General features: G+C 49.2%; 1 protein-coding gene across 1 annotated transcript in view; it reads left to right on the top strand.

Moving 5' to 3' along the window:
* The first annotated feature begins 5,279 nt into the window (after positions 1–5,279).
* Positions 5,280–18,438, top strand: part of col7a1 (collagen, type VII, alpha 1) — a 72,306-nt gene continuing 59,147 nt past the window's right edge. The window contains exons 1-10 of the mRNA XM_030374688.1: positions 5,280–5,744; positions 10,830–10,902; positions 11,074–11,254; positions 11,360–11,516; positions 11,789–11,882; positions 12,455–12,613; positions 15,391–15,548; positions 15,823–15,952; positions 16,135–16,254; positions 17,704–17,859. Of these exons, the coding sequence (XP_030230548.1) occupies positions 10,839–10,902; positions 11,074–11,254; positions 11,360–11,516; positions 11,789–11,882; positions 12,455–12,613; positions 15,391–15,548; positions 15,823–15,952; positions 16,135–16,254; positions 17,704–17,859 (1,219 nt within the window). The 5' untranslated portion in view covers positions 5,280–5,744; positions 10,830–10,838. The remainder of the gene's footprint in view (positions 5,745–10,829; positions 10,903–11,073; positions 11,255–11,359; positions 11,517–11,788; positions 11,883–12,454; positions 12,614–15,390; positions 15,549–15,822; positions 15,953–16,134; positions 16,255–17,703; positions 17,860–18,438) is intronic.

Raw genomic sequence — 18,438 nt, 5'->3', positions numbered from 1 at the left:
TACCTGTGGGTTGAATCATCCAGACATGTCCCGGCCGTGGAGGCTTTTGTCTTTACAAAGACAAAAAGACTGAAGTACATGAAGACAAGGGCGTGGCTCACTCACCCCTGAGGAAGAACCACAAGATCTGGAAGAGCATCAAGACTCAAGACAAGATACTGATGCTGCTAGCCAAACAACTGGAGGCTGTTGAACTGTTGATCTCTGGAGGAGAAGGACCTCTGAGCTCTGGGGAATGCCTCAAACGATACAAAAGGTCTTCACAAACAGAACGGTTCAAAAGGTCTCCACCAACCCAACGGTACAAAAGGTCTACAGAAACAGAACGGTATAAAGGTCTCCACAAGCAGAACGGTTCAAAAGGTTTCCACAAACCCAATGGTACAAAAGGTTTCCACGGAGCACAGTGGGCTAAATCTGAAGCATGTTTCGAATAAAAATGTTGTTAAATCAGAAGCAAAGAATTAAAGCAAGAAAACGTAAAATTACTGGAATTTCTCTCAGGCTCACCTGTCTCTCTCTCGGCCCTCTCGACTGTCTCTCTCTCAGTCGCTCACCTGTCTCTCTCTCGGCCCTCTCACCTCTCTCTCTCTCAGCCCTCTCACCTCTCTCTCTCTCAGCCGCTCACCTGTCTCTCTCTCTGCCTCTCACCTCTCTCTCTCTCAGCCCTCTCATCTGTCTGTCTCTTAATCCTCCTCCCCTGTCTCTCTCTCAGCCCTCTCACCTGTCGGTCTCTTAATCCTCCTCCCCTGTCTCTCTCTCAGCCCTCTCACCTGTCTCTCTCTCAGCCCCTCACCTGTCTCTCTCTCGGCCTCTCCCCTGTCTCTCTCGACCGTCTCCCCTGTCTCTCTCTCGGCCCTCAGCCCCCTGGGCCCCGGGGCCTGTGCATGTTTCTTTCTGGAAAGGTGGTACTTGGGGATAGAAGACCTGAGGCATGTGTCAACGTCAGCCAGAGCCTGCTATAGTCCTGTCCTGAAAGCACACGATGAAAGGTCTGTGGGCCGACGTGGGCCTTCTCCCTGAGCCCCTCAGTGTAAACAGCCCCTATAGACCCCTGTCCCCCAGCCAGCAGGGACAGAGACGCCAGACTGGGAGTCTGACTGGGAAGATGAGCTGCTGTCATCAGGGAGCACTCAGGCATGTAAACAACATCCAGAGATCGCTGCAGGACGACAACCCTAACCCCCCACACGACAGCTTTAAAGGTGAGACCCATAGAAATATCTCTTTTATGATGACACAAACATACACACACACGTGCACACACATAGACACACACACATACACACACACACACACACACACACACACACACACACACACACACACACACACACACACACACACACACACACACACACACACCCACACACTGCTGCCTCTCCATTCTCGCCACTATCTCTACAGAGGGTGTTAAAGGTATGCGATACACTTGGCTTTCACAACCAGTTACAGTTATAACAAGAAACGTATTACATGCGGTTATTGAATTATGAGAGTATCTCTGAACAGGCCCCAACATGAGCGCCATTCTCATGAAGCGTTGGGTTCATGTGGTGTCCGTGGTTCACCCACCGGGACACGTCCGGGCCACAGCCCTGTTGCCTGGATCAGGTACCCTAGAGGGTATTCAGCCGCATCTCTCCCCCCGGGACACTGCCCCGTAGCCTGGTTCAGGTGCCCTAGAGGGGACGCCTCTGATCGTGTGTCCACCGCCCCAAGATAGGCTGTCCTCATGGAGGTCCCTCTGTAGACACCACCCACATGCAGGCTGAGCTCCATCACACCTCCACCACACCTCCACCAGCAGCCTGAAGCAGCATCAGGAAGCCCATATGAGGGCTTTCACTCGTTTATGACCTGATTATGAATGCCTGCACATCGCTCTGTAGATGAGGCTTATCAGGGGACAGGAAAGCAGGATCTCTTGTTGACTAATATTTCTCTTCACTTTTAATTGAGTACTTTTGGAAAAATTAATCAGTGAGTGAGCGCAAAGCATAACACTGAAGTGCAACTTGTGCTAGCCTCCCCCCCCCCCCCCCCCCCCCCCCCCGCCCCCCCTTATCACTAAGCAATCACAGACCCTGAAGCGCGATGTCAGTGGTAAGTCTTGCGGAGGAATGCGTTCTTTATTAGTGCAGCATGGCTGTGGCCTCACTATCTTCAGCACATCTGCCTGACAGCTCCTCGGCCCTCTCTATCCCCTCCCTCGTGCTTTGTTTGTTTCTTCCCTTCTCATTCGTTTGTACAAATTGCATCACTGCAACACAGAATTACCCTTCACAAACACACTGGGAGAGCTTTCTCCCAGTGAACTTCCTGCCTGCTATTCTTAGCTGGACCAGAATCCATTCCAGCGGATGTCTGGGCTCCACAGGACCGATGTACTGACACTCTCATCTCCCATCTCAAGTGCACAGGCCAGAGACATGTGACAGACGCGTCCTCCATCTCCCAGCACCATGGTGGTTCAGGAGGCTTCTGTGTGATGATGGAGACTTCTCACCAGGCACTGGTGGTGCCTCTGAAGACCATGGTGACGTAGCCCCGACTTACTAACACATCGCCGTGCCAACGACCGCAGCATTAGTAACAGATTCTCTGTCATGCGGGAGCCCAGGTGGCAATGATCCCAGTTCACACTTCTGTACCGTAAAGTAGGTAGTATGGGAGCAGGTGTTTATCTAGCAGTGTTTCTATGCCATAAAGTAGGTAGTATAGGGGCAGGTGTTTACCTAGCAGTGTTTCTATACAGTATGTAGTATAGGGGCAGGTGTTTATCTCGCAGTGTTTCTATACGGTAAAGTAGGTAGTATATTGGCAGGTGTTTATCACTTCTGTACTTTAAAGTAGGTAGTATAGGGGCAGGAGTTTATCACACTTATCTACCGTAAAGTAGATAATATACGGGCAGGTGTTTATCTAGCAGTGTTTTTATACCATAAAGTAGATAGTATATGGACAGGTGTTTATCTCGCAGTGTTTCTATACAGTATGTAGTATAGGGGCAGGTGTTTATCTCGCAGTGTTTCTATACGGTAAAGTAGGTAGTATATTGGCAGGTGTTTATCACTTCTGTACTTTAAAGTAGGTAGTATAGGGGTTTATCACACTTATCTACCGTAAAGTAGATAATATACGGGCAGGTGTTTATCTAGCAGTGTTTTTATACCATAAAGTAGATAGCAGACATGGGGGACTCGAGTCACATGACTTGACTCGAGTCGCAAATTTGAGGACTTGAGACTTGCTTGACAAACACTGATAAAAGACTCTACTTGACTTTGACTTGGTCTTCATGACTTGAGACTTGACTTAGACTTGAAACAGATGACTCGAAATGACTTTTCTAAAGTTAGATTATAGGTTGGATATGTGATTTGCGATACGCCAGCAGATTTTGAAAAGACGCAACTCAAATGGTCCTAACCCCTCTCCTTCAACGCTGACTCTGACTCCACCCATTCCAAGTACATGGACGCGCAATCACACAAGAGCGCGAACACAGATGCGCGAGAGTGGGCCAGGGCAGGCTAGCTAGGTTGGTGTTTAGGGTTGTATTCTAGCGCTAGGTCCAAATGTGGATTAGCTAGTAAACTAGCTCCAGTAGCTACCGCAGGATAACAACAAACAGAAGCTTGCTCTGGGTCACGAGCTTTGAGTACGTGCACGAAGAGGTCACGCGCGGGGGGAGGGGGAGTGCAGTACGACCGTTTGATTGACGTACTTACTGTCCAATGCCACTCAGTGTTTCTGAAAATCATTGGCAGGAGTTTTTCGAGCCCTCTCCGTTCCACAGATGATTAACTTGTTTAATTTTCATGTCAGTAGGCTACTTCTAACTCAGTGGTTTTAAGTGTATTTTTGTTCAAGGTGGAGGTACGAGTTATAGCATCAAGCATCAAGTGCACCTGTTGAACGTGTGTTCAGCCATGGTGGGGTGATAATGTGACCGCATCATTCAGAACTCGGTGACAAAGTACTGTCAAATTTTTTTTTTTGCAAATGCAATGCATTGTAAGTCGATGTATGTTGCGAGGCAGCAAGATTGCTACCAGCTTTCAGGCTTGTGTATTACTATTTCCCCTTCCTACAGTATGTGTATGTGATATTACTTTTGAAATATTATTTTTTTTCATGTCTGATGCCATGTGTTGCAAATAATATTCTACAACATGTAGGGAGATTGAGTGATTGACTTGAACTGTTGTCGTATACAGCTACCTAGAGGTTATATTTGATTCTGTTCATAGGTTGGAGGTAATGATCATAAAAAACATTTTCAAACTATGCAAATAATGGTTTTGGAATGTTTTGAATAGTTTAAGTTATTGTTATTGTTAAGACATTGTTATTGTTAATGTTGAAATAAAACTCAACTTATGAACCACTCTCTTTACCGATTTTTAAATGTGGAAACTGGGTTAGATCATCAGATTTTTGTATGACTTGACTTGTGACTTGCTTGACCTGAGCAATGACTTGACTTGTGACTTGCTTGATTCTCACCACAGTGACTTGGGACTTGCTTGAGACTTGAAGGTTATGACTTGAGACTTGCTTGTGACTTGCACATGAATGACTTACCCCCACCTCTGGTAGATAGTATACGGGCAGGTGTTTATCTCGCAGTGTTTTTATACCATAAAGTAGATAGTATACGGGCAGGTGTTTATCTCGCAGTGTTTTTATACCATAAAGTAGATAGTATACGGGCAGGTGTTTATCTCGCAGTGTTTTTATAGCATAAAGTAGATAGTATACGGGCAGGCGTTTATCTAGCAGTGTGCTGACGTACCGCTACAGTGCCCGGCTGAAAAACACTGGATGAGGTCACGAATGTTGATTTATGAGGGAGCTGCAGTTGATCTTGTGTAGTTATGAAGATCTTTAGAGGGCGAGGCTTGGGCAGGTAGGCAGAGGGGGGAAGGCAGAGGGGGGAAGGCAGAGGGGGAGGGAGGCAGAGGGAGAGGAAGGCATGGGAGGTCAAAAGTATGGGAGGAGGGGGAGGTTTGGAGGCTGGGGCAGAGGGGGAGATTTGGAGGGAGGGAGATGGGGAGGTTTGAAGGCTCGGGCAGCGTGGAAGTGTGGGGGGGGGGGGTTTGATGGCTGGGAGGCAGAAGGGGAGGTTTGAAGGCTGGGGCAGAGAGGGAGGTTTGGAGGCTGGGGCAGAGAGGGAGGTTTGGAGGCTGGGGAAGAGAGGGAGGTTTGAAAGCTGGGGCAGAGGGGGAGATATGAAGGGAGGGAAATGCGGAGGTTTGAAGGGAGGGAGGGAGGCAGCGCGGGGAGGTTTGAAGAAGAAAAAGAGAAAAAAAAAAGCGAAAGGCAAGAGGGAGAGCCAATGATCCCTCAGGCATCCCAACAAGTCTGGACGGTTCCGCTGCTGCTTAGTTAAGCCGAGTGGAGGAACGGAGCCTCACGGATCAGAATGGCTTCAGCTATTCATCATCAGCATGTTACCTCACCACTAGACACGTTCTGCACTTAGACGCGCTAAATTAACGCTGTCAGAAGATTTGGGTGACATTACTGCGGGTTACTCACTTTCACGGATTTCCTCCGTCCCTATCATCGCTGACAGGTGGACATCACCGGGTTACATTTCTACGTTGAACATACCGGTGCAAAGGAAGAAGAGGGAGAGGGAGAGAGGATATGCCACAGGTGGAACGGTTGGATAGGACGTGAACAAGTATTTGGTCCAGAGGAGCTGCTACACAGAGAATTGTAGGAGTCGTCAGGTAGGCCCGCTGCAAAACTGGGAATACTGGGAATATTCTAAGGACGTAAATCGCAAACAATTCTAAACTTCTAGGCTGCAGATTTCATATTGTGCATTTACTTTGTAGATGTCAGTGAACGGACCACTTTATAATCTCAGCATAGGGCTTGCAGACCATAATGTGCATACTGATAAAGTTAGGGTGCTGCTAATAACCGATCCGATTAATCATCACGCAGTTTCTTGGTTTTACTGCCTGTTTTAGGCTCACGTCAGAACACTGGACAGATGAATTAAAACGGCTAACGTTATGCGCCTCCTGGCCGTGCGTTCTGCGACGCATTGAAGTTCTTAGTGCGCATATGGCATTACGAAGATGGTGACCTCGGGCGAACCCGACTACATTTAGTATCCAGAGAGACGCGTTAATCACAGACTAGTGCAAAGGTGTTGATATTGTTTGATATTGCTTCAAATACATTTGGAGGATATGAAAAGTGTTGTTTTTATATCGTGCGTAATGGGAAACATATCTTCCCGCTGCAGCGCATTATTGACGACGATGTTCTCCAAACCCTAACTTTTGTGACCCACGCAGATATGATAAACTGTAATATTACCAAGATATCAGCGCTAATTATCAGTTATAATATCCAGTCAGAGTCTTTACTGGTGTTTACATTGTTTCCATCACCCATCTCTTGGGCCTACCGTCCGTTCCTATCTGACATGTCTTAGGCCTACCGTCTCTATCAGACTCATCTCTCTTAGACCTACCCTATCTGACAAGTCAAAGGCCTACCACTTCCATCTGACATGTCTTAGGCCAACCTTCTCTATCACATGTCTAAGGCCTACCGTATCCATCTGACACATTTCTTAGGCCCATCGTCTCTATCTGAGATGCCTTAGGCCTACCGCTTCCATCTGACACATGTCTTAAGACCTACCGCTTCTATCTGACATGTCCTTAGGCCTACCGTTTCTATCTGACATGTTCTAGGCCTACCGTCTCTGTCTAATATGTCTAAGGCCTACCGTTTCTATCTGACACAGAGGTCAGTAGGTCGTTCGGATCAGGACAGGCTGGACTCTGATCGTTCATTTTTGGAGTTAATCTTACTAAGACAACCCCAGTATGAATGGACATCTTAATTCTATTTATTTTATTCATCAATTTGTTAATTCATCCATTCAGCCTGGACTCAGTGAGGGAAAGCATCAGATTCAATGATTGTAACAGTTCCCTGTGTCACCGGAGCAGCCTGCTGGAGGCTGATTCTCCATGACAGGACACGCCATGCTGAGCGAGCCAGTCTCCCACTCCACACTCTCCTCCACACAGGGCTAGGGTCAGGACCCCCCCGGAGAATGGCATCTCCGCTAGCCCTTAGCTTCTGTTAGCTTTCCTTCTGCCTGAATGCCGCCTGAACGTTCCTTCATCCGCTGTCGCCGTCTCTTTGCTTCATTATTCTACTGGTTCTGTTGCCCTTTTGAATCCTTGACCTTTGAACCCATATGATTGGCTAGATTCCTAGGTGAGAGGGAGAGTGGGCGGGACATCAGAGAGTATGCTTTAACTCTTCCAGGTGTGGAGGCCCCCCCAGGAATGTTTTAATTAAAGGTTATGCTTCCGAACTATTCAACCACAGAGTTTCACTTTTTCAAATCTGTTGGTAAATATTATGTTCCGTGCTGTAATCATCTGTTGAGGATCATTATCATCCTCATCAACATCATCTCTTCTTCTACGGAGCCAGCCAGCGTCTGAGCGTGAGGAGAGGACTTTAATCACCATGGTGATGCTGTCTGCACAGCTTTAGAGGGTTCTAACACTGGGACCTGGGTGGACTCAGAGACCTCATTCAGGGTCAATAGTATGGGTCCTCACTAAAGGTCTTCACTAAGGGTCTTCACTAAGGGTCCACAGTAAGGGTCTTCACTAAGGGTCAACACTAAGGGTCCTCACGATAGCTTCGTTTCAAGCTACGTTTTCGCTTCGTTTCAAGGGCTACGTAGCCTTTTGTCTTCGCCCTACCCCTTAACCAAAATGAGAATTGGGACACCCTTACCCCTTCAAACCAAGGGGGAGGGGTAAGGGGGAGGGGTAAGGGGTAGAAATGGGACGCACCCTAAGGGTCTTCACTAAGGGTCCTAACTAAGGGTCTTCACTAAGGGTCAACACTAAGGGTCCACAGTAAGGGTCTTCTCTAAGGGTCCTAACTAAGGGTCCTAACTAAGGGTCTTCACTAAGGGTCAACACTAAGGGTCCACAGTAAGGGTCTTCACTAAGGGTCCTCACTAAGGGTCTTCACTAAGGCTCAACACTCAGGGTCCACAGTAAGGGTCTTCACTAAGGGTCAACACTAAGGGTCCACATTAAGGGTCTTCACTAAGGGTCAACACTAAGGGTCCACAGTAAGGGTCTTCACTAAGCGTCCTCCGGGTCCCACTTTTGGTCCTGGCTGGACTAAGGGTCCCCAATGTTACCTCTCTGGGTTCGGGGTGGACTAAGGGTCCCCACTGGTACTTCTCTGGACCCTGAGTGGACTAAGGGTCCCCACTGGTACCCCTCTGGGTTCTGGGGGGACTCAGAGTCCCCCACTAGTACCTCTCTGGGTTTTGGGTGGACTCAGAGTCCACACTGGTACATCTCTGGGTCCTGGGTGGACTCAGAGTCCCCACTAGTACCTCTCTAGGTTCTGGGTGGACTCAGAGGCCACACTGGTACCTCTCTTGGTCCTGGGTGGACTCAGAGTCCCCACTGGTACCCCTCTGGGTCCTGGGGGGACTCAGAGTCCCCACTGGTACCCCTCTGGGTTCTGGGCGGACTCAGAGTCCCCACTGGTACCCCCCTGGGTTCTGGGCAGACTCAGGGTCCCCACTGGTCCCCACTGGTACCCCTCTGGGTCCTGGGGGGACTCAGGGTCCCCACTGGTCCCTCTTGGTCCTGGAGGACTTGAGGAGCCGCCCTCAGCAGCACCACAGGACAGAGGAGGGAGGCAAAATGGGCTGAACTCCCATAGGACTTCATTTCACACAATTGATTTGAGGATGTTGGTGAACCCATCATCAAATCAGGGATTGTTTAATCCCTACCGTAGGTATTGTTTAATCCCTACCGTAGGTATTGTTTAATCCCAACTGTGTACATGGTGAATGCAAGGTCATTGGTATGTGTGATTTATGGGTTGCATGTCGGAGGAACTTTGGCTTTGTGCTCCTCTGAGTCACAGCAGCGTGGTAAACACTAACAGATCTCCAAGGGCTGTTGGCTTTTCAAAAGTCTCTGAAGCGTTTGTTTGGGACAAAGTCAGACAAGGGACAGGGCCAACTCAACTCCATTTCCTGTTCCACAAATAGAAATTCCTCCTCGAAGCCTGACACCATTATATGAAAGGATAATGTTTGTAGTGTTCGTAGGGTTGATGTTCACACATCTGTTCCAGGTGCATGATGCTGAGTAGTACCAAGTGACTCACAGAAGCAGTTCAGCTCGATCTCAGGAGATCAACTCGGATCCATTCACATGTTGAGAGGATTTCTCTTTCCTAGGTCACAGTTGGTCTTGCTTTGAAAAATCAAAAATCGAATAATTTCGTTCTTCTTCTGTTCTGTCTTCTCCTGATGGGAAGACTATTTGGGGGAACCTTGGTTCCTTCTCTCGAGGTCGCTTGGTAATCAAAGCCGTTCTCAGAGGATTGCCGTGTGATGTGCCATCTGCAAGATATTCACAACGTCCTTTTCTTGTGGCTCGCCTTCCCCAACACGCATCTCGGCGTTCCCAGAGGAATTAAAGCCACATGCCACAGTAGGCGCAATGTCTGTCTGCAATCTGCAGAGACGCGCGCCTCATGTAATCCAAAGTGACCTGGAGTCATCTCAGTGATTTGATCAACAAAAACACTTTAGGCTTGATGTGTGGAACACTGCCTTTAAAGTAATAGACAATGTCTTCTTGTAAAATGATCTCCTTTGAAGGGGAGAACAAACAGTCAGGGTGCAGGAAGCTGAAGAGGACGCTCAGTGTAGCGTGGGAATGGTCGTCCAAAACTCAAGATGCTTTCACACAAAGATGCTCCCCACATCTCCGCCTGCTCCATTGATGTGAGAGGGGCCAGGTCTGGTCTTAGTTAGTTTGTGTGCTGTCTCTCTACGGTGCATCCAAACCGAAGAGTGATTCAACTTCTGTTGGAAATAAAACATGACGATAAATTACTTGATTTCAAACGTTTTGTAATTAGCACAGTTTTGGTTTTTATTATATCAAGTTTACTGACAGATCATTTTATAGTACACACATGAGGAGGACATTTACCACCTGACTGGACGAGCATACTGTGCCATCAGATCTCTGGCCTCACGAGGCTCCTCACACATCCAGGTGTTATGGGTTGTAGGTGAAACCCAGCCATAGGCGATACTGCCTCCCATTAGCCTCACCTGCCAGTCTCTAGACGTCCGAGTTCAGGTGGGATATTCAGCGTGAGGTGCTGTGAGAGGAACTGAAGCTCCACAAGTGGAGTGTAATTGTAGTCCAGGGACAAGATTATCTCTGGTCTCAGAAAGTAAGCCCTCCAGGTTCCTGAACAAGAACATACCTATGTTCCACTATGTCTCCTGGATGAATGACAGAAGCTGTAGCAATGTTTGAACACTCAACCAGTAAACAAGTGGTTCTGACCAATGTTTCTCTACATTTTACAACAATGAAAGACACAGAAGAACCATGGCAGTTACATGAGAAGTCTTACCGCTAATCAGATCGGTTAGATAGATGAGCTGCAGGCAGGAGGAAGTGATCCTGCAGGGTTGTTGCAAAAGGCACCAGACATGCTAGCCTGCTGCATGTTAAAGGCTTTGCATGAAAATGAACAAAATATGTTCATTATTATTGTTTAAACTACCAAGCCTGCTGGTACATGTTAACCTATACCTCTTTTTCTTCATCATTATATGCTTTGGTGATTTCATTTAAATCCAAACAGTAAACATTCGATTATAGTGTAGAGTGTGGAGAATACTTTTACCCTTTCATTTTCACAATGAAAGTGCTAAAGGTTTAAATGTCACGCTGTGTCTAAACCTGTCTGTCTGTTGCCAGGTAGTAAAGATGTGGGGCTGGTTTCTGCCTGTGGCGGTCCTACTGTCATCTGTAAACCAGGCTAAGGCTCAGGGTAAGATTATAATTACAATCCTTCCAGCGTTGTATAATCTTGCGTTGTGTTCCTGAGTCTCTGTGTAACTACCCCTAACCCTATCCAGGCAGTTGGATAACTAACCCTAACCCTAATCCTAATACCATCCATGCAGGTGTGATAACTAACTCTAACCCTAACCCTACCCAGGCCGGTGTAATAACGCTCAGGCAGCAGACATCGTCTTCTTGATCGACGGATCCTCCAGCATCGGCAAGATCAACTTCCTGCAGGTGAAAGGCTTGATGGTGGGCGTGGCCAGGCCTTTCATCAGCAATGTGGGCCAATCAGGAGTCCGCTTCGGGGCCGTGCAGTACAGCGACACGTCGAGGTAAATGAAAAAGTCAAGGTTCAGTCCTGTTACTGGTCTGACCCCAGCCACACGTTCATCATGTTGAGGAGTTCCGGTCACCAACTTGTGGTTGTTGTGAACCAGGGTTGAGTTCACGTTCACCACCTACCTGAACGGCACGGAGCTGCTCCAGGCCCTGGAGAACCTCACCTACAAGGGCGGGAACACTCGCACCGGGGCCGGCCTCAAGTTCGTCGCGGACAACTTCTTCAACCCCGCGACCAGTCGGGACGTCCCAAAGGTGGGAGGTCAACCTCTTACCTGTTACAGAACTGTTACACTACTTTATTAACCCGAATGTGATGAATGGTGAGTATGTTCCCATACAAGAAGTGTGTCTTGGTGCGAGAAAGGAATACAAAATATAAGATTATCAGAAGGGATTCAGTGGGCATTTGATTGAGAGCTTTGACTAAAACAAGTCTTCAGATCTCCGGCCTGTTTACCAGAATGCTGTCCAATTACCTGTACTCACCTCCACTTCCTGTCGGGGCCATGCTGTTTCCTGTTCAGATCGTCATCCTGATCACGGACGGCAAGTCCCAGGACAGCGTGCAGGAGCCCGCCCAGAGGCTGCGGAGCCAGGGGGTCATCGTGTTCGCAGTCGGTAGGCGTCTCGGTTTGGGCTCTGACCAGACTCCCTCTGTTTGGGCTCCGACCCGACCCTCTCCCTTTGGGCTCTGACCAGACTCCCTCCATGTGGGCTCTGAACAGACCCACCTCCATTTGGGCTCTTACCAGACTCTCTCTATTGGGGCTCTGACCAGAATCTTTCTGTTAGGGCTCTGACAGACTCTCTGTTTGGGCTTTGACCAGACTCTCTGTTTGGGCTCCGACCAGAATCTCTCTGTTAGGGCTCTGACAGACTCTCTGTTTGGGCTATGACCAGACTCTCTGTTTGGGCTCCGACCAGAATCTCTCTGTTAGGGCTCTGACAGACTCTCTGTTTGGGCTCTGACCAGACTCTCTCTGTTAGGGCTCTGACAGACTCTCTGTTTGGGCTCTGACCAGACTCTCTGTTTGGGCTCCGACCAGAATCTCTCTGTTAGGGCTCTGACAGACCCTCTGTTTGGGCTCCGAGCAGACTCTCTCTCCGGTTAGGCTCTGACCAGACCCTCTCACCTCTCTACATTCACTCTCCCTCTCTGAAGCCCGCTGTCCCTCCTGTCTCTCCCCCAGGTGTGAAGAGCGCCGACCGGAGCGAGCTGGGGCTGATCGCCTCCGAGCCGCGGCGCGACTTCACCTCCTTCGTGGGCGAGTTCAAGCTGCTGAACACGCTGCTGCCCCTGGTGGGCCCGCGGGTCTGCTCCAGCGCCGGGGGCGTGTACGCCAGCGACGGTATGGGCCCACCGCCCATCTGCACACTAGCACCCGATGAGGCCCCCACTAGAGGGCCCCGCTAGAGGCCCCCGTTAGAGGGCCCCCTTAAGAAGTGGTAGCTTGATTGACTTAACCTTTAATATATGCTAGGCTCACAGAAATGAACTTAAAGGTTGTATAGGTGATTTGCTTTTTTGGCCATTTTTGCAAAATTACTTGAAATCCTTATCATAACCCGCTTACAGCCACTGAGTTAGAAGTACTGACATGAAAATTAAACAAGTCAATCATCTGTGGAACGGGCAGGGCTCGAAAAACTCCAGCCAATCATTTCCATTGCCACCGAGTTGCATTGGACAGTAAGTACGTCAATCAAACGGTCGTACTGCACTCCCCCTCCCCCGCGCCCCGCGCGCGACCCCTTCGTGCAGTACTCGTGACCCAGAGCTCGTGACCCAGAGCAAGCTCCTGTTTGTTGTTATCCTGCGGTAGCTACTGGAACTAGTTAATCCACATTTGGACCTAGCAGTAGAAGACAATTTCCATGGCAGACAAGACGCCACCATCCCCACCACCACCACCACCACCACCACCAGCAAAGAGAAGGAAAACTCTTTTTCAGAGAGTAATTGATAATAAAAACGCTGAAAGAGAAAAACTGAAATCAAGAATAATCCTAGGCGCTGCTTTCGAACGTTGGCGGCAACTGAAGGACGAGAAGGGTCTAAAAACCGATGCTTGTGTGGCGGTTGACCTAGTTTCAAAGTTTATACCGTTTATACTCGGTAATACCGGTGTGGAGACGAGTGTATTACTCGGTGTGAAAATGTCCACACCGCGGCAACCCTAGTGAAAACCAGGACTTCCAATACAATTATATGAAACAAACATACATTTTCTAAAAATAGTAATGATTTATGTGACCGTTTAATGTTTATAACATCTGGTCCAACCATTGCAGCGAGAACGTATTCTCAGCAGGGGGTGCTGGGGAAAAAAAAAACTCAGCCTGCACTAGACTCGCAACTCGTTACATTGATAAAAAAAGATGTAGGCCTATAGCAGCGCAGCTCAATTACACCAGTGCATGCGCGGACAGTTGAAAATCGATCGTTCACATCCAGCTGCTCACAGAACAAGTTTAGCGCACCACCGCTACCCTCACACTTTTTCATATAACCTTTTTTCAGCACTAGGTCATATGAGCATTAAATAAATGCTGCGTCTCAAAATGCCTTGGACAGCGCGAGGATGACTCGCTTTGCCACGGGCCGAAACAGTTCGGAGCGACCACAGCCAGAGCGAACACAGCGGGGCAGAGGAGTGTCAGGAATAGTCTTTGGTGTACACATCAGTACGGCCTATTTGCACTACTGTTTAGTGGCAATGCAGTGTTTTATTCGATGCCTTTTTATTTTCGTATATTATTTCAATGAATACAATTTATTTATTCATAAAAAACGGATCTGGTCTTCAAATCTTTTTTCCAAATATAGGTCGTCTTACAATGGGGTTTGTGTTTATATTCGGACCAATACGGTACAGCGGGCGCTCACATGACGTTAAGCATTTCCTGGTGCATAATGTGACGCTTCAGAACCTAAAATCCCGTTTCTCCCCGTTGACACGACAACACATAACCGGCGTTTTCAGAAATCTCCACTTTGGCCGGAGCTTTTAGAAATGATCGTTTTCTGTGATAAGACAGGGCCTCGGACAGGGGGTGTTGCAGCACCCCCAGCACTCCTACTTCCCGCGGTACTGGGTGCAACTTACAGCTGAATGTAGTGCCATGTTGTTAAACGAAAACCTAAGCTAGCCTGGCTCGCTCTCGCGCATCTCTGTTCGCGCTCGTGCATGATTGCGCGTCCAGGTACTTGGAATGGGTGGAGTCAGAGTCAGCGTTGAAGGAGAGGGGGTAGGACCATTTGAGTTGTGTATTTTCAAAATCTGCTGGCGTTTCGCAAATCACCTACCCAACCTTTAACATTGAATAAGTCACATTCAACACTTAACACTGAATAAAATCACAAAGGACTGGAGACTGAGCCAGCTAATGACCTGCAGCTGTTTTCTGACATCACAGAGTCACTTAAGATACTAATTGCTCTCCGCAATGGATCAGGGACCCAGCTCAGTATGCACTTTGTTCACTGACAGAAGGACAGGTAATCGTCTTCCTCCTCATGTTGTCCTAGAGAGACAGACAGGGGATCGTCTTCCTCCTCATGTTGTCCTAGAGAGACAGACAGGTGGTCGTCTTCCTCCTCATGTTGTCCTAGAGAGACAGACAGGTGGTCGTCTTCCTCCTCATGTTGTCCTAGAGAGACAGACAGGGGATCGTCTTCCTCCTCATGTTGTCCTAGAGAGACAGACAGGTGGTCGTCTTTCTCCTCATGTTGTCCTAGAGAGACAGACAGGTGGTCGTCTTCCTCCTCATGTTGTCCTAGAGAGACAGACAGGGGATCGTCTTCCTCCTCATGTTGTCCTAGAGAGACAGACGGGTGGTCGTCTTTCTCCTCATGTTGTCCTAGAGAGACAGACAGGTGGTCGTCTTCCTCCTCATGTTGTCCTAGAGAGACAGACAGGGGATCGTCTTCCTCCTCATGTTGTCCTAGAGAGACAGACGGGTGGTCGTCTTTCTCCTCATGTTGTCCTAGAGAGACAGACAGGTGGTCGTCTTCCTCCTCATGTTGTCCTAGAGAGACAGACAGGTGGTCGTCTTCCTTCTCAGGTTGTCCTAGAGAGACAGAACGGTCGTCATCCTCATCCTGACGTTGTCCCTCTCTCCACAGAGGCCTTCTCTGGTCCGTCCAACGTTCAGTTCGTGGGACAGACCTCTGATTCGCTGAGGTTCCGCTGGAGTCCGGCTGGAGGGCCCGTCAGTGGCTACGTGGTCCAGTACACGCCTTTGTCCGGCCTGGGACAGCCAATCACCGCAGACTTACGTCAGGTGGGTTCCTGGGAATGCAGCTTGGCGGTAAAGCCCTGGTATCTAGATGGACAGCTAGATGCAGGTGCATGAAAGGTGAGGTGAGGTGAAACAAGGATGAACATGTCCTCATGTCTGAAAGGCGGATCCTCATTATCCTCAGAGTAGGTGTTGGCAGAGGGAGTCAAACCAGAGAAGGATGGGCATGAAGAATGCTTATCTTTGGCACCTCGTGGATGGTTCCTCGGGAACCTCCTTGACCTGCCTTGCTCAACGATTGCGTTTGCTCTGGCAGGAGACGGTGTCGGCGAACCAGCGGTCCTTCACGGCCCGGGAGCTGCGGTCGGGGACGGACTACCTGGTGACGGTCATCGCCCAGTACCCCAACAGTGTGGGCGAGTCCACGTCCGCCAAGCAGCGCACCAGTGAGTTGAACAACACCGCGGCACAGGGCTGCCGCTCTGACGTTGTTCAGGCCTCCTGTCGGGCAGTAAACTGCCTCCTGGTAGACAGATGTACACGAATGGATGATGTCATGTATGTTGACCCAGACAGACGCGATGGAAAGATAAAACATTCTGCTCATGGTCTGCTCCTGTCTCCCCAGGGTCCTTGCCCGGGGCGTCCAGTATGCGCCTGGTCCAGGCTGGGTTCTTCTCTCTGTCTCTGGCCTGGGAGCGCCCCTCCACCTCCTTCCAGGGGTACAGGCTGACCTACGGCCCGCGAGGTCAGAGCCACATATCCCCCCCCCCCCCTCCTTTGATACATCGTCTGCACATTGACAAGAAGCCAATCCAGTTATCCTCTCTGAGAAATGCTCAGGGATTCATCCTGACTCTGCTAAACAACATCCAATCCAGTGGTCCCTAACTACACCCAATCCAGTGGCTTTTAAATAAACACAATCCAGTGGTCCCTATCTTTACCCAATCCAGTGGTCCCTAACTACACCCAATCCAGTGGCTCTTAAATAAACACAATCCAGTGGTCCCTATCTTTACCCAATCCAGTGGTCCCTAACTACACCCAATCCAGTGGCTCTTAAATAAACACAATCCAGTGGTCCCTAACTACACCCAATCCAGTGGTCCCTAACTACACCCAATCCAGTGGCTCTAACAGTGGTCCCTATCTATACCCAATCCGGTGGTCCCTAACTACACCCAATCCAGTGGTCCCTAACTACACCCAATCCAGTGGTCCCTAACTACACCCAATCCAGTGGTCCCTAACTACACCCAATCCATTGGTCTCTAAATCCAGTGTTACACAACATCGAGCATGTCCTTATACACTGTAGTGGAATATTGAGAGTACTAGATGGAAGTATTGATTAAAAGGCCGCTGGCAGGTTAATAATGCATGTAATAAAAACGAAGAAGAAATGAATGTCCTGAGGCCCTGGCTGCCATCAGGTGATTTAGTACCTGATATTACCTCCGATATTACCTGCAATGTTCAGCCCATCCTGTCCTCGCTGATCCTCACAACTGGAGCAGGACACCTGAGGTGAAGCTCTCCCAAGGCGTGTGACAGACAGGGTGTGGCCGCCTGAACTATGAGAACGTCTGGATACCAACGCCATGACTCACCGTTCAAAAGTTCCCCTCAGGGTTTGAATTTAGGGCCAAACACTAAAGCCCCAAATGGGATACTGGGGGGTGCAGGAACAGCCCCTGAACTCTAGCTCGGGGCTGCGTTAGGAGAACAGGTCACAACATCCCGATGTGTGTTTAGTGATGAGCGGTGCGATGTCCTCACCTTGTCTCTGTTACAGCTGCCCAAACCCAGGCTGACAAATCAAACCAAGCCAGAAGATACAGAGATATGGTCGCAGATACGTTGTATGAGCCGGCTTTCAGGTTTAGTTCCCTGCGTAGCTTTAGGCAGCATTTTTCTGGTCTCAGTTGCCAGGTCGCTTTCGGTCATCAACAAGTTCTAACGTGAAGGATGAAGTGGTAGTGAGCAGGGTATCTTGTCCCGGACACCTTTCTGTGTGGTCCTTTTTTCATTGTCCTTAAATAATCCTTATTGTCCTCCCAAGGTCAAAGTAACCAAATAAGTCAGTGTTTGGCTAGCTAAAAGAGCCCCATGGTGCTAACTCTTTTATCTCTGGTGAGGTGTAGGTCAGCCCTCCAGCGTGGTGCTAACTCTTGTGTCTCTGGTCTCTGAGCAGGACAGGCCTCCAGCCAGCTGCAGACGCTCACCCTGCCCGCGGACACCTCCTCCACCACCCTGGAGGGGCTGCAGCCCGACACAGAGTACGCCCTCAGCCTCTACCCGCTGTTTGCACGCAACGCCGCCCCGCCGTCCAACCTCACCGCCCGCACCCGTGAGTAACCCCCCCCCCCTCTGGAGGCACGCAACACCATGCTATAGCGATGCCACACCCTAATGACACCACGCTAAAGCAACGCCATTCTATAGCAACACCGCGCTTTAGCAACACCAAGCTATAGCAACACCACGCTATAGCAACACCACGATATAGAGCTACACCACGCTATGGCGGTGCCACACCCTAATGGCACCAGGCTAAAGCAGCGCCACGCTATAGCAACATGCGCTATAGCAACACCACGCCATAGCAGCACCACGCTCTAGCGACACCACTCTACAGCGACACCATGCCACAGCGACGCCATTCTATAGCGACGCCATGCTATGTTGACACCATGCTATGTTGACCCCACGCTATAGCAACACCATGCTATAGCAACACCATGCTATCGCAACACCATGCTGGCCACTGACAATCTCCATTATTATACAACATGGCCTCTTCTTGCGTAGAAAAACATGGATAATTTGTCTTCAAGCTGAATAACAGTTTTTATTACTTCCTGTGTGTGTGTGTGTGTGTGTATGTGTTTGTGTGTGTGTGTGTGTGTGTGTGTGTGTGTGTGTGTGT

The sequence above is a fragment of the Gadus morhua genome, chromosome 13 (assembly GCF_902167405.1).
Source record: "Gadus morhua chromosome 13, gadMor3.0, whole genome shotgun sequence".
NCBI classification, from domain to species: Eukaryota; Metazoa; Chordata; class Actinopteri; order Gadiformes; family Gadidae; genus Gadus; species Gadus morhua.
This window is presented reverse-complemented; position numbering and strand designations above follow the sequence as displayed.